The 14764-nt window shown below is 32.4% G+C and overlaps 1 protein-coding gene across 2 annotated transcripts; it reads right to left on the reverse strand.

The window, feature by feature from the left end:
- Nucleotides 1–316: 316 nt before the first annotated feature.
- Nucleotides 317–3671, reverse strand: LOC7467093 (uncharacterized). Of its 2 annotated transcripts, none has more exons than XM_024602187.2 (5): nucleotides 3466–3671; nucleotides 3230–3337; nucleotides 2688–3132; nucleotides 1879–2006; nucleotides 317–949 (listed from the first exon to the last, which is right to left on the reverse strand). In XM_024602187.2, exons 2-5 carry the CDS (start codon nucleotides 3308–3310, stop codon nucleotides 482–484), a joined length of 1122 nt encoding a protein of 373 aa, XP_024457955.1. In that variant the 5' UTR covers nucleotides 3311–3337; nucleotides 3466–3671; the 3' UTR covers nucleotides 317–481. The 2 variants fall into 2 exon arrangements, with proteins under 2 accessions (XP_024457955.1, XP_002299479.1); XM_002299443.4 differs by having other exon boundaries at nucleotides 3230–3350; nucleotides 3466–3670.
- Between the last annotated feature and the right edge of the window lie 11093 nt (nucleotides 3672–14764).

Raw genomic sequence — 14764 nt, forward strand, 5'->3', positions numbered from 1 at the left:
AATTGTTTAACTTTCAAAATCAACTACAAACAAATAAAAAATAAAGTGAAGGGAGAGTTCAAGACAATATTTTTCCCAGTTTTTCATACCCTGCCTTACCTCAATTTTAATGTTTTCCTTCTCATTTCTTAAGTTTTTAAATACCTTTCAAATCTAGAGCTTAAATTTATTTTGTTAAAAGATTATTGAGTCTATCTACTTTTTACTTTATTTAGAAATATATCTAAACTAAGATAATGTTGTTATATTTTAAAAGGCTTATTACAAATAACTTTTGCTCTAATTTTATATATATATATATATGATTTTGTTATAATAAACTAAACAATCAGGCGTGTAACTTTCTTGAAGTTTGTGTGTCCACTGGGGAAAAGAAAATGAAGAGGTTGCCAAAGAACAAATCAGGAAACAAAAATTGATGAAAAGAAACTGCATGAACTAAGAATTTTCCCCTGTAAAACGTTTACGTCAACCTAGGCAGCTAATCTTTCCACCCATCCTTACTCAACCGTCGCGAAGCAAGGCCTTTAGATGAAAGGCTTGGAGTAACAGGTAGCGAGGGCGTCTTAGGTGCCTCCTCATCATCCCAATCATCACCCCAATTATTATCCCATCCATCATTAGTTTTGGACTCTGTTTTCCCCCCACCTGACACCGGCAGCTCCATCTCTAGCCTCTGATATCGAGGGTTATTGTAGGAAAGGTGCTTCCTTCGGAAGCTGATGCACATCCAACCTGATGCCAGGATCAGCAGTGCAGCAAAGGATAAAACAGCAATGGTGGAGGTTCGTGACATGGAGTTTATTATATCAGCAGACTCGTGGGACTTGTGAAGCTCCTTGCCCAAATAGTGGGCAATCGTATCCTTTATATCAAGCTTGCACTGACCTTTACCAGCCGTCAAAACAATCAGGTTTTCACTTCCTCCACCAGTGATGGAAACCTTCACCTGAACAGCAGCGTCAACCAAAAGACAGTAGATAAATTCAAAATAATTTCAACGGGGAGATTATCAGATATTTTTCATATCTAGGAAACAAGGCAGAAATGCAGATCGTATTCAAAGCACAGAAATTTTTAGATTACCTATTTGACTGAAAATTATCAAATATTACATGAAAAATCTTTGTGCAGGAAACGTGGACCATTACCAAATTAGCAAGGCATGCTCAAAGCACAGAAACCCTTAATTTTAGTTGGTTGGTCACAGAAGCATTCACACGCCTTTAGAAGGCAGGTCTTCCATGCTGGATAAATTACAATAACAAAGCAACACATTGTTCATGCAGATCAAAAACTTCATTCTCAACTCAGTTGTTTTCAAGTCTTACATGACATCGCAACAAGACTGAATACCTAATGAATTGCTAATTCTTTCTCCTGGTTTAAACCCAAAATGTAGTTCTATGGCTTGAAGGGTTGAATATACTTGTAAACGAATAATCAGAGTTTATGTTGGGAGAGGATCCCCTTGGCATCGCATTCCCTGTTCTATCAACAATCAATGAGGTTGCCACTTCAGTTCCAGTTTACCAACATGAATAGACGTCCCCATGCTATCAAGTTACAATGGAGCTGTGAGCTACATTAGATTTTAATAATTTCTACCTCATCACCTTTCATTATTTAGATTCTTATCATCATATTTCCTCATTTAGATTCTTATAGAAGAGATCAATCCCTCCAAGATTGATATCTAGAAAAGCAAGATAGTCTTAATCTACGACAGTTCTGTAGAAAATGAACCAGAAGACAACAAAAAATCATGATACGAAAAGGAAAAATAATCCTCAGTATTAGTTCAGCTTCAAAAGTGGGGCAGAAATTGATGCTCCTCCGTAATCTTTTCAATAACGATTTGGTATCAGTCATAAATACCTTTTTGTTATCTTTTTCTTGGAGTTGAATCTTTGTTTTCTCCAGGTGAACAAAATCTGGAGCAGAAATTGTAACATTAAGCGGGCCTTTCCCCTTGTTCTGAATCAACAGTGAAAGATCTGGAGATTCTGGAAATAGAACAGAAGTCAATCCAGATATTTCAACACCAACAAGCAATAAACAAAACATTCTTCAGTCTCATGACAGAAGGTTGTCCAGAATGATAATTCCCATACTGCACATCGAAATTCTACTAAAAGCAGCTTTCCGTTTTCTATTTTCATTATGTCCAAAATGATAATTCCCATACTGCATATAGAAATTTTACTAGAAGCATAACAGCAAGTTCTACCAAGACTCGTATCGTCTAGACATTCCAAGGGTTATTTAATTTAGTTGATTTAAGTTGTAATGAAAACCCTCATTTTGGTGAAAAACCGAAAAAAGGATTGGCACAGATAAAATTTACTTAAGGAGTCCAATTTTTTCGGAATCAAGAACATGCAAAATTTACAACCTTCATCCTCAAATCACACTAGAAGATTTCAAGTGGATTCCCTCAAACATTCTCACAAATTTGGCTGCAAAACAATTGAACAAACTCTTCATAGAAAGAGTAGCTAACAATGAGATTTCAAACAAGGATCACAAAATTCATTAACAGAAAAGGGCCAGTTAATGAAGTCAACTTCAATACTTCATACACATATAAAAGCAGGCATCAGAAAGGTTGTCTGTGAACACCAAAAAGTGTAGCATTATCGAAACCAAGATGAAACATGTCAGTACCAATTAGACGAAATGCATACCATTTCCCGGGACTCTTAAACAAGCAACCAACTTGTTTTCCTCGTCCGTGCACTTATTAGATGGATCGCATTCTTCAACATGAGGACCCTCCTTCCTTGATTGAGTATCCCTTTCATCGTTCTTCTCTTCAGGGAAATCCTTGGATTCTTCCCCACCACTCAAACCCTTCTTTTTATTATGATCACCCTCCTTTGCTTGAAATTCCTCACTTGAATTACCCTTATCCTCCTTCGCATTTTCATTATCTTTGGACCCAGATTGGCTATCCATCTTAATATTATTCAAATCATCAGCTTTATCCTCCTTAGATTTATCAACTTGACCTCCCTTTCCCTTTCCTTTATCATCCTCAGTTGAATTGGATTTTAAGTTTGACCCTCCTGCTTCTTTTGAAGCATTAGTGGTAGCATCCGATTTCGGATCTAAACCAGTGCCTGCACTTTCCTAGTTCAACCAAATCCATAATCAATTAATCTAAATCACTGACATAATTAACAATAGATACCCGTCAAAAGTCCAGTTTAATTCTTTTTTAAGTTACCTTCGAATCAGCAAGAGAGCAAACAACAACTGCAAGTAGTACTAGAATCAGACCCAGAAACCGAACTTGATTTGTTTTCATGTTTTGAGATAATCCCAGTTTGCTACACTATAAATTGACACTGTTCACAGAGTTCAGGCAAAAAAAAAAAAAGTTTCAGATTTTTACATCAGCGTCTTTAAGAAAAAAGAACAATAAAAGCAAAGAGTTTAATCAAGGATGGAGTATTTGCTAACCTATGATTTGACAGTTGTTTGCATCTATTTTGTAAGATTTTGCTGCTTGAATCTTTCACGAAACAAACTCCGATTCTCATGGAGCTGAGCTCCCAAGCAAAGAAGAGTTCCGTTTGTTTTGTAGGGGTTAGCAGTTGAAATAGATACGAGGTACGAAGCGGTTGAACTTAAGTTTCTTGGTTTCTTCGGTTTGACAGTTGACTCTTTCACTTCCCTCTATTGTTTTGGACGTAGATGCAACACGCACCGTTTTGTGCCCCCGGGAGTTGAGTCGCAGACCGTTTTTATGATTTATGTTTCACTCTGATGACCGTAAGAAAATCTTATCTTCGAGTTAGTTTTCATACCAATCAAAATGAATTTACTCTCGGATAATCTCTATAATGCATTCATATTTTGTTAGATAATGGTTTCAGTATTTAAAAAAAAAAAAAAACCAATCTCCTCAATCACCGTATCGATCTCTTGAGATTGGTATGAAACTCTTTGAACCATACGGTTATATCTAACTTAGAATTCTAGAGGAGCTGCTAGAAATCAAGATTTTTGGGATAATTGTCAAAATTCCTTTATATTTTTACCCAAAAAATCAATTAAAATATTTTTGTATCTTTAAGACTCCATTATATATATATATATATATATATATATAACTCGAAATCTAATTCTCACTTAATTAGTACCATTAATCCATTTGATTTTTTTTATTAAGAATTTATTTTGAAGTCTTTTAAATTTAACAGCATTTCATCGTACGTTTTGAATATAAATTATTACGATATTATATTTCTAAATTACATTATATGCAAAATTGTATAGCATACATATTATCAAATCTAATTGCATAGAGAGTATAATTAATATTATAGATATATAATCTTTGTAAAACACGTACTTTTTATATAAAACTCAGTGAATGTTTTTGTACTCCTAAAGTAAAAAATGTCATATCAGAAAATGCAAATGGATAGACATAAAATATCTTGATGTGCGATAAGAAAAATTTACAAGGGTGTTTGAATAATCTTATCAATGGAAGGTTTAATTTTGATAGAGAAAGCTGTCAATATAATGGCTGCATATATTGGTCCGTTGAGAACTCTCTCTGCTTTTTTGGTCCGTTGAGAACTGCTATAAATCTAGTGGCTACATAATAAGCCTTGCCACCATGCCGCCCAAGAAGAAGAAGAAATACCATTGTTTCTTAATATTCACCTGGTGAACAAATTAATGCCAACAAACGGATGTGAATGCCCAGATGCTTATGTTTTTAGTAAGAGATGTGAGGAGCCCAATGCCTATTTTTGCAATTTGATATTTACCTCTGAGTCTGAATTCCTAGCTCTCCTAACAGACTTCCCCATCCAAACTAGAAGGAGCCCATTTTTGAGACGTGATGGCTTGCTGGGAAGAGCATATTTGCTGTACTCTATATCGCTTAGCAAGGAAAAACATATTCTGAACTAGGGTTTTGAAGCTGGCAGATTGCTTTCACCATGTCTTCTTGTTCGGGAGCCCATAACCTTCGAGCAAAAAGGAAGGCTCGTTTCAGATATGAAATCAGGATAGATAATGGCCCATTTCCAGCAGTGCTGGGCTTAGAGCGACGAGGTCTGAGAGCTAGTCCACATTCGGGTCTCATTATAAGCCACCTCTGTTATAGTGGAGGTCAATTTAAACCCCTTTTCGGTTGGGGGTTAAGCAGATAGTCTACAAACCCGATGGGTGCAGGCTAGGCTAGGCTAACCTAACCCCACCAAAGCATGCTATGACTGAACACGGTATGTTATCCTCTTCACGGTGACATGGTTTTTCACGCTCGCAAGCCACACGAGGGTTGACTAGAGGAGTGAAAATAGTGTCAATTCACCTACAAATTGGCAAAAACATTAAATGAGCTAATTAAAACCATAAGCACCTTGTCTCAATCAATGAGCTGCACGGCAATGTCCAAGTGGCGTCGGCGGTGCACGTCGGTCACGTTGCACTCAAGTCAGCTTACCCTGTTTTGAGGGTTTTATACTAGCACAACAAGTTGCAAATAGAAGTCTTGGCTATTTATGAACAAAGAAGAAATTAATTTCAGGGATCAAGCCTGCTTAAGGAAAGGTTGTTATCATGGATATATTATTGGATGGGTGCCAAAAGTCTGAAATTTTCAAAGGTAATACTTGGTCTAAATTTGTACGACTTGTTGAAATGAAATCTTAACCCTGTTGATTTATGTTAAGAATTTAATTTTATAATTTAATCCATTTATTACTTGTTCGGGAGTGTAATAAAAACTAATTTTTAAATTATTTTTTGTTTGGAAATGTATTAAAATAATTTTATTTTTTATTTTTAAAATTTATTTTTAATATTAGCACATCAAAACAATCTAAAAATAAAAATTAATAATTTAAAGCTAAAATGTTTTTTAAAAAATGTTTTCAAAAATAAAATTATATCAAAATACAAAATAAGACCTTGACAAATAGTTGTCATCATCACTGAATAAAAACAACCAGTTAGTTAGATGTCATGAGTCTATAATTTTTTTTTTTATTCGCTGCTAGGAAATGAATTTCTCTTTAGAATTAGGTTGACATGCAGCTACTAATAATACTGGGGTGTTTGAAAGTGTGGTAGTAATTATTTTTTAAAGTAATTTTTATTTCAAAACATATTAAAATAATATTTTTTATTTTTAAAAAATTATTTTTAACATTACCACATCCAAATAATCTGAAAACATAAAAAACATATTAATTTAAAGCAAAAAAATAAATAAAAAGATAAATTTAAATTTTTTCAAAAACAGTTCCGAAATGCAGTGTCCAACACTGAATTTATTGTAATTATAATAATTATATGTGTTGCTTTTAAAAAAAAAATCCATAAAAAAAGTTTACTGTTTTTGTTTAAAAAATACAACTTGAAAACAAAAAACAAAAAATGGAAATAGCAAATGATCCATAAACTTTATTCTTGTATGATTTTTTTTTTTTTAGTTTAGTGATTAACCAGCTAAGCATGTTTTTCTCAAAAGTTTCCATGAAATAATAAAAGCTCAAGTCATGCCTTCTTCGAGAGGGCAAATGTACAACTAAATAAACACTCATGGGTGTAATTACTTGATAAACAATAAAAGATGTGTTATCTTCTACAAAATTGTATTTGTCCCTCCAGTCTCAAAGTACTGTATAATTTTCTTAACTATCACCTACAGAATATCCTGCTGCAGAATTCACTCAGCAACCAGTTGAAAAGTCTTTTATGGTTCCGATACAGCTTAGTTAATTCCAATTATGTAAATCTATACTGAAAAGTATATGTTCTCAAGTACTGTATAGTTCATGTTTAGCTCCTTATTTTATTCTTTTATTATTATTATTATTAACGTAGGTGTCCGGGTCAACTTGTATGCATCTCGATAAATCTTATGGGTCCTGAAGTTAACGATGATGTAAGCTTCCAGTGACCATGAGTTTTGTGGGACTCGAATAAGTAATCTTTAAAAAACAAACTCAAAACCTAACCAATTAAGCTACACTGTATCCTTATTTTACTCTCATTTGCTACGTTGTATGCCTATTTATTTTGATGAATACAAATATTATCCATGTTATGATGGACAAAACTCTTACTTTTTTTCATTATGTTACTTGGTATTAAAATTAAAAATAACTCACGTTATACTTCCTAGATCACACTTTGACACCATATCAACTTCTTTCTCTTCCATTGATGTCAAAAGCACCAATCCACTCTCAACCTTTCTCATCCCTACTTGTCAGTATCTTTTAAGCTTGATGGCCTAAATTATTTGGGCTGATAATCTCAGTTTCTTTCATTCTTTCACAACAATGATCTTTTTAGGTTCATGGAAGGACCTGAATCAATTCTTGAGAAACTTAATATTGATAATTCTCCCAATCCTTCTTATACAACCTGGTATAAGAAAGATCAAGCTCTATTGGGTATTCTCTTTCCCTCCATCATTCCAAATCTTGTGGCTTCTGTGTATGGTTTAAACACTTCGAAACAAGTGTGGACTGCTCTTAAAACACTGTTTTCCTTTCAATCTCGTTCTCGCATTGTTCACATGAAGTGCCTATTATAGACCATTACTTAGAGGTCTCATAATTGTTTTGCCTATTTAAAGAGTGCCAAATCTATATATTGGCTGCTGCAGGGAAGCCTGCTGATAATCAAGATTAATTTGATCTCTTGTCTTCTTGGTGGTCCGAGCTAGGATTTTAACCCCTTTATTACATCTTATAATTTTGCTTCCAAGAATAAAAACTTTACCATTGAAGATTTTAATGTTGAGCTGTTGAGGCATGAAGCTCTTTTTGAAAGTCGGCATAGCACAGTGGTCTTTAATACCACTTTTGCTTTTGCTATCAACAAGAAGCCTTCATTTGGACAAAAGAAAAGTCCATTGGTTCTTGTTATCGCTCGACCATCTTGTCCATCTGAAATAGATGTTCCCATCAATGGTCCTAAGAGTGAGAGGTGAGAAAAAAAATCAAAAAAATCAAAAAAAATCAAAAAATCAAACCATGAAAAAACTCGATTAAACCGATTAAAATATTTTAAAAAATATTAAGTTTAGTTCGGTTTCAATTTCATAAGTCTGAAATCGAAAAACCTCAACCGGACCGAATTGGTTTAGTTAAAAATAAACCAAATCGAACTAGAAATAACCGAACAGAACCGAACCGAACCGAAATCTATCGGTTGGGTTTTGGTTTTTTATATAACATAATCGAATCGAACCAAACCGAAACCGGTCAGTTGGAACTGGTTTCGATTCGGTTTTGGTTTTATTTTTTATATTTTACAAAATTTTAATTTACTTATTTTTATAGGTAAAAACCGGACTAAACCGAAAATAATCATCCCTAAATGGTCGTGCCCCTGGTTCTTCATCTCTTCGATCAACTTCAATTCAGACCTCCAAAGGCAATCAACCCATGTCAAATCCATGAGAGTAGGTCAAATTGCTATAGAGTGCTATCATATATATATATATAGTTTAACGTGGGTGTCCGGGCCAGCTTACACGCATCTCGACTAATCCCACGGGCCCTGAAGTTAACGACCATGTAAGCCTCCAGTGGCCATCATATGAGCAACCACAGGGCTCGAACCTGAGACCACAGAGGAAGCAAACCTCTTGGTCCCAAGCTCTTATCACTGGACCACCACCTAGATAGTTATGCTACCATATATCATTATCCACTAACCTAGCTTGCAGGAATGCTAGCTGAGTTTAATACACAATTTGAGCACCAAGTGTGGTGTACATAGACAACGTTTTTGGATGATAAAAATCGCACTCATTTGTTGCCCTTAAATGGAACAGACTTTCACTATAGAAAATGGTACAATTATGTTAATTAAAAGTACTAGCTCTATTTCTTTACAAATTAGCTATTCTAATTTTCAACTATCCAATATTTTTGCACTACCCGCATACCTCCACCAACTAATTTTGTATCAATAAATTTTCTTTAGACAATAACTGTTACTGGTACTAATTTCATAGTGAAGGAGAATCAGAGATATTGAATATTACTCTATAGATAGGTTGAGAAAAGTCTTTATACTTTGGAGGATAAAGAAGCTACAATCAAAAGGTTTTTGAATATATTGAATAAAGAGATGGATAATGTGGTTGAGTTATAATATTATATTGAGCTTTATATTATATTGAACTTTATGATATGATTTATATATATAATTATCAAAATAAAAGAACTGTGAAAAGAAAGAAAGGGAAGTACTTGAGGCTGAATTTTAGAAGAGAAAAGATTGTCACATCAAAGCTAAATATTGGGGGAAATTAATTTCGATAATTAGAGATTTATTTTTTTTCTAATACATAATTTTACTCTAATAAATATAATTTTTTATCTGACTATTGGATTTGACTAAAACTTTACCAAATATTTCTTGAGGTCTTTTTTTATAGTGGGTTAAAATTTCAAGCTAATTAGAAAAAGTCTTAATATAAAATCTAAAAGCTACTATGCAATAGTTATATTAGTTTCCTAATTAATTTATGATTATTTTTCATGTTCTATTTAGAAATTTTTTATTATTTTTTTAGCATTTTTAATAATGTTTTACTTATTATAAATAGGGTCACTTACATTATATTTAGGTTTTTCTGGGACATACTTTGATTTATTGTGTATGTGATGTTTTATTAATACTTTTTGGTTCTTCATTTAACTATTCTGATTTATTGAAGAATTAACCAATCTTCGTGATGTCTTTTATACTTATGGTTTGCGTTTCTTAATTTATAATTGGTGGGTGGGGGTTTGGTTATTTATTATAATCTTGGTATCTTAATATAAATTATCATTAATTGTGACAAAGCTCAATTCAAAACCTAATTTTAGTTTCTTGGAAACGATTAATTTGGTGGTAGGTTTATTATCTTTATATCATTCAAATCACCATGTTTAGCTCTTTATTTTACTCCAATTGTTTTACTTTTATTTACTACGTTGTATGCCTATTTATTCTGATAAATACAACACTCCATGCTATGCTGGCCAACACTCTTCTTTTTATATTATCTTGCTAATTGTATTCATGCAGCTATTTTACCGACTAAACTTGACCTTTTAGAATCATCTTTCACATTAGAACCACCTTATCATATGGAGTACATTATGAGACGTATTGATTGCAATAGCTTGATCTCTTCACAATAAATCCTCACAATCCCAAATGAAATCAAATGAAGTTGAAAACATACCTCATGAATAATACAACAAAAAAACTCAAAATATTCCCAGATGACAAAGACAACTTAATGAAATGAAAAAGGTGGGGTCTGGGGAGACACGAGTCACACCCGTTCTCTTGTTTCAATCTACTGCCATGTTTGACCTTTATGGATGCATTAAGTAGCCTATGGATAACAATATATTGTTGCGAGACACAGAAGCATAATGTTCACTTGAGTTTTCTACAATTCGATAATCGCACGAATTATTTCCCATTTCATACCAGAGATTCAAAGAGGAAGGAAATAAGGGCATTAATGATTCGTACAAGGCAGCAAATTGGTTTTCCATTGCAATATACACTATTTGAAGTACTCTCCACGGTCAGTGGTGGAGTCAGACTTTTTTAAATATGGGGGCAAATTATTAACAAATATCATATTATATAGCTTTGATTGACTCTTCATTCTCAAGGAATTTACGCTTGAAATACTTGTCTAGTGACATGTTAATTTAATATAAACCTGCTGAATTTTTTTTATCATCATTAGTGTCTACATAATAATTAACACAACTACACAATAATTCACTGTTAAATAAAAATCAGTTGAGTTACATAATAATTCTAAATCTTTCATATGAAATTAATAACAAAATACACGTCAATTCATCAAAATCAAAACATATTTCAATTCATATCTATATGCATATAATAAATATGTTGATTAAATTATACTTAATCATTTCTAGACATTTAATTAAGGAACAATGCCTAGTGTATGTGTAAGAGGAACAATGCTTGAAAAACATGCTTTCTACTTGATATTTTACTTACAAACAAATCATGTGAAAATATTAAATTTCAATATACTACTCTGTCAATGCAAGAGATGTCAAGAATAGTGATTTTGCATGAATATTAATTTATTTTTTTATAATAAGAAAAGAAACACTTAATTGATTAAATTAGCAGATTTAAACATTTATTTTGAACATATTTGAATATATTCATATCAAAACCTCTAAATTATCATAAATCCTAATATTTTTAATAACTAATTATAAAAGAATAAAACTAAAATTAGATAATGAAACAAATAGAAAAGATGAAGAAAATTTACTTAAAGTATAAAGTAAAAGACAAAAAAAATTAATTAATAAGAAATTTGCAGGATTGGCGAGGCAGGGAACGACAGCTGAACGAAAAAACCTTCTTTATTAGACAATGGAAGATAAAGAAAAAACAAAAGGGGAAAAGGGAAAAAATTGGGGTAGCTGTGTGTGTGTGTGTATTAACATATGTCAAGTCAGTTAACAATAAAAACCTTCCTTCGTGTAGCAATAACTCATTAAAATAATATATATAAAAAAAATAAGGGGACAATTGCCGCCTTTTGACCCATTGTGGCTCCACCACTGTCCACGGTAACATCACAGCGTTGAAATGTACTCAACCCGAGTGTTGAAATGATTGATTACAATATGGATCTATTTAGGTAGATTTAACAATTTTAATGAGTTAAAATTCTCTTAAGTTATTGGAGAAATGGTGGGTTATGTTTGAGAATTTTTTTTTTATTAATGTGGGTGTCTGAATCAGCTTGCATACACCTCAATTAATTTCACGGACCCTGAAGTTAACGATCATGTAAGCCTCCGGTGGCCCTGAAAGGACTCAACTCGTGATCATTGAGGAGTAAACCCAAGACCTGACCAGTTGAGCTACCCCTCAAAGTTATATTTGAAAAATCTTAATCATATAAGTTATGATATTAATAGGTTTTTTTATCTTAAATTCAAATAATTCTCCACTTATTATCGAAATAAGTTAAGTACCCCTATATGAAATCAATTTTCAACCATTTATTTTATAACTCAACAATTAAGTTCTTACCAGCACAACCCATCATTTTTTTCATAATTAATATTTTAACTTCAGCTTTGTAGAATAATAATTTTGCTTCTCAAGACCTTAGGTCATTATGAGCTGCATTTAAGTGAATCAATATCTGTTTTAGGGTTTGCACAGAAGGCATGTTATGAACTTATGATCATTCCCTACAATATGAACTTGTGGTCTGAACGAAACACTATTATTATTGTCTCTGTTCTTTCTTCACAGCCTCAAAACAAGACAAAGCCATGTACAGTAGGCCCCAAATGCGTGCCTTGGCACATGAAACAGCACCAGCGAAAGCTAAGATGAGAGGGGGACCGTATATATATATATAGGTTGAAAATGACACCGTATCATCAAAAAACTTTTCTACAGTTTTATTGATAATCTATACGTTTCTGCTTTGCAAAAAGACGTCTCATCAATGAATGCAAAGCCACCTGTGTGTGAAGGAGGCGGTGCGATCTTGCATGGATTGAAACCTGCCATAAGTTCTCGAAGGCAATCCCATTTCATCAATCTCTGGTATCACGCCTAGTTTGAGGGATAGGCTGGCAATGATTATTATCGAGCCTTCAACTATTTGAGATATCTAACTAATCCCATTCACGTGGAAGAAATTTAAGAGTACACTTGTTCTAATTGTGTATCCCACTAAAAGAAAAGATTTAATTAGCTTAATTATGCTACCTACCAAGAAAATAAACAAGACAATTAAATTTTTTACAATAATCATCTTTTTTTAACCAAATATTAATATTATTTTTTTTACAATATTAATTTATTGTAAGAAAGAGCAAATAAGCAGAATGAAAAGGAGTGCTCCAGGCAATATACGGTTGGGGGTCTCTCTACTGTTGAAAGAAAAGGAAAGGGTGACTTGGTTTTTTAATGAGAATTTGTGGGGCCTTATTAACCATGAACTGATCACTCAAAGCATCGATCCTAATCAAATGTTAATAGTACAGTAGAGTGAAAATTTTGATTTAATTTTCATAAAAATTGACGGAATATTTATTTTTTTATTATTATTTATTTTTCTCTTGTTATTTTTTTAAATAAATTTTATTTATTTATCGTATTTAGTTTCTATTATTCTAATTACTATTTATTTTATTTAAAATATTTTTTTTCATTCTCTTTAATTTTTCATCTGTTATTTTTAATTCTTATTCTTTTAATAAACTTGAAAAATAATATTAATAAGTTATTTTTTAGTTTATTTTTGTAGTATAGTTAAATATTAAAAAATATTTTTCAAATTATTTTTTATAACACGGTCAAATATAAAATTTAATTTATTTTTAAAAATATATTTTTTTATAAAAATTATTTTCCAAAAAAATCTACTTTCGCAAACAAACGAGCCTGACATGGTATTTGTACCTGCCTCGTTGTGGGGGCCATTGCTACCAAACTTGGGCCCACTTCGAAGCCACCCTGTAAGGGGCTTCAAGCGTATCAAATAATGTTCACGATCTCACTTACGTTGTCGTGACGTTACACTTCAATAGACTCAACGTGGAATGGCATCTGTAGCTAAAAAATGACTTCGGTGTAGGGCATCAAAAAATATCACGAGAAATTAGGAAAGAGAAAATTGGCCTTTTCGGGGACTAAGAAAAAAGACACACCGACACGTGGCCCGTAGTATAGTGACGAGGCTGGCTCAGGAGACAGGACCACTTGGATAGTCGGCGTCCGTTTGCAGCTGGCTGTGTGTTTGTGTGACCAAGTCTAGAACGTCTATAGAAACTGACAAAACACAACTTTTTGGAAAGTCAAATGTAATAAAGTTATGGACGTAAATTGCCTTGACCCATTCTACTTCCTTTGTGACTTTCTTTCACCATAAATAAAACTAAAAGTACTATAATGCCCTTTAGATCTACTCGTGTCGGTCTTGAGGAAAAATAAAAATAAAAATAAAAATTGCACCGGACGAAATATATATATATTAATTAAAATTAGAAAGATCAAAGATTTGGGCATTAAACATTCCGCATTTTTTCTCCATCCTCTCCACTAAGCTAAATTTATGTCTCCCGTTGCTTCTTTTTTTTTTTCAATTAATGGGAGATAATGCATGGAGGATGATTTCCATCCCTCTCAATCTTTTTTGAAGGGCATTTATTTTGTATAAAATATTTCATATAAAAATATTTTTATGATTTTTTTTTATATTGGTTTTGTAAAAAATATTTATATGAAAATAACCAACTATAATTAACCTTAGTTCATTTGTTTAAAGTATTTTCAACATATTGAATTTTGTAAGATATTTTGTAGACATTAATCAGTTTCATAATATTAATAAACTATTTCATCCATCATAATCTATTTGGTTGGTATCGCCATCGTCATACTATAACAAACCAGTATCATTGTTCTTGCTACAACCATCACTTTTACCATCACAATTACTTTGTTACCATCACCTCCTTTTTACTTTTATATTTACCTTCATTTTTCTATCATCACCTCGCCGTTATAACACTTTAAACTAGTGTATTTTTTATAATTTTAATTTATTAATATATAAAAAAATTAAAAATATTTTCATATATTTTCAAAAGTAAAACCTAACTATTCCTAACAAGTCTAATAAATTAGATTTGCGCGTTGTTGCAAGTGAGGGCAAACGTCGACTTGTAGCAGAAGGAAGAATTGA

The sequence above is a fragment of the Populus trichocarpa genome, chromosome 1 (assembly GCF_000002775.5).
Source record: "Populus trichocarpa isolate Nisqually-1 chromosome 1, P.trichocarpa_v4.1, whole genome shotgun sequence".
NCBI classification, from domain to species: domain Eukaryota; kingdom Viridiplantae; phylum Streptophyta; class Magnoliopsida; order Malpighiales; family Salicaceae; genus Populus; species Populus trichocarpa.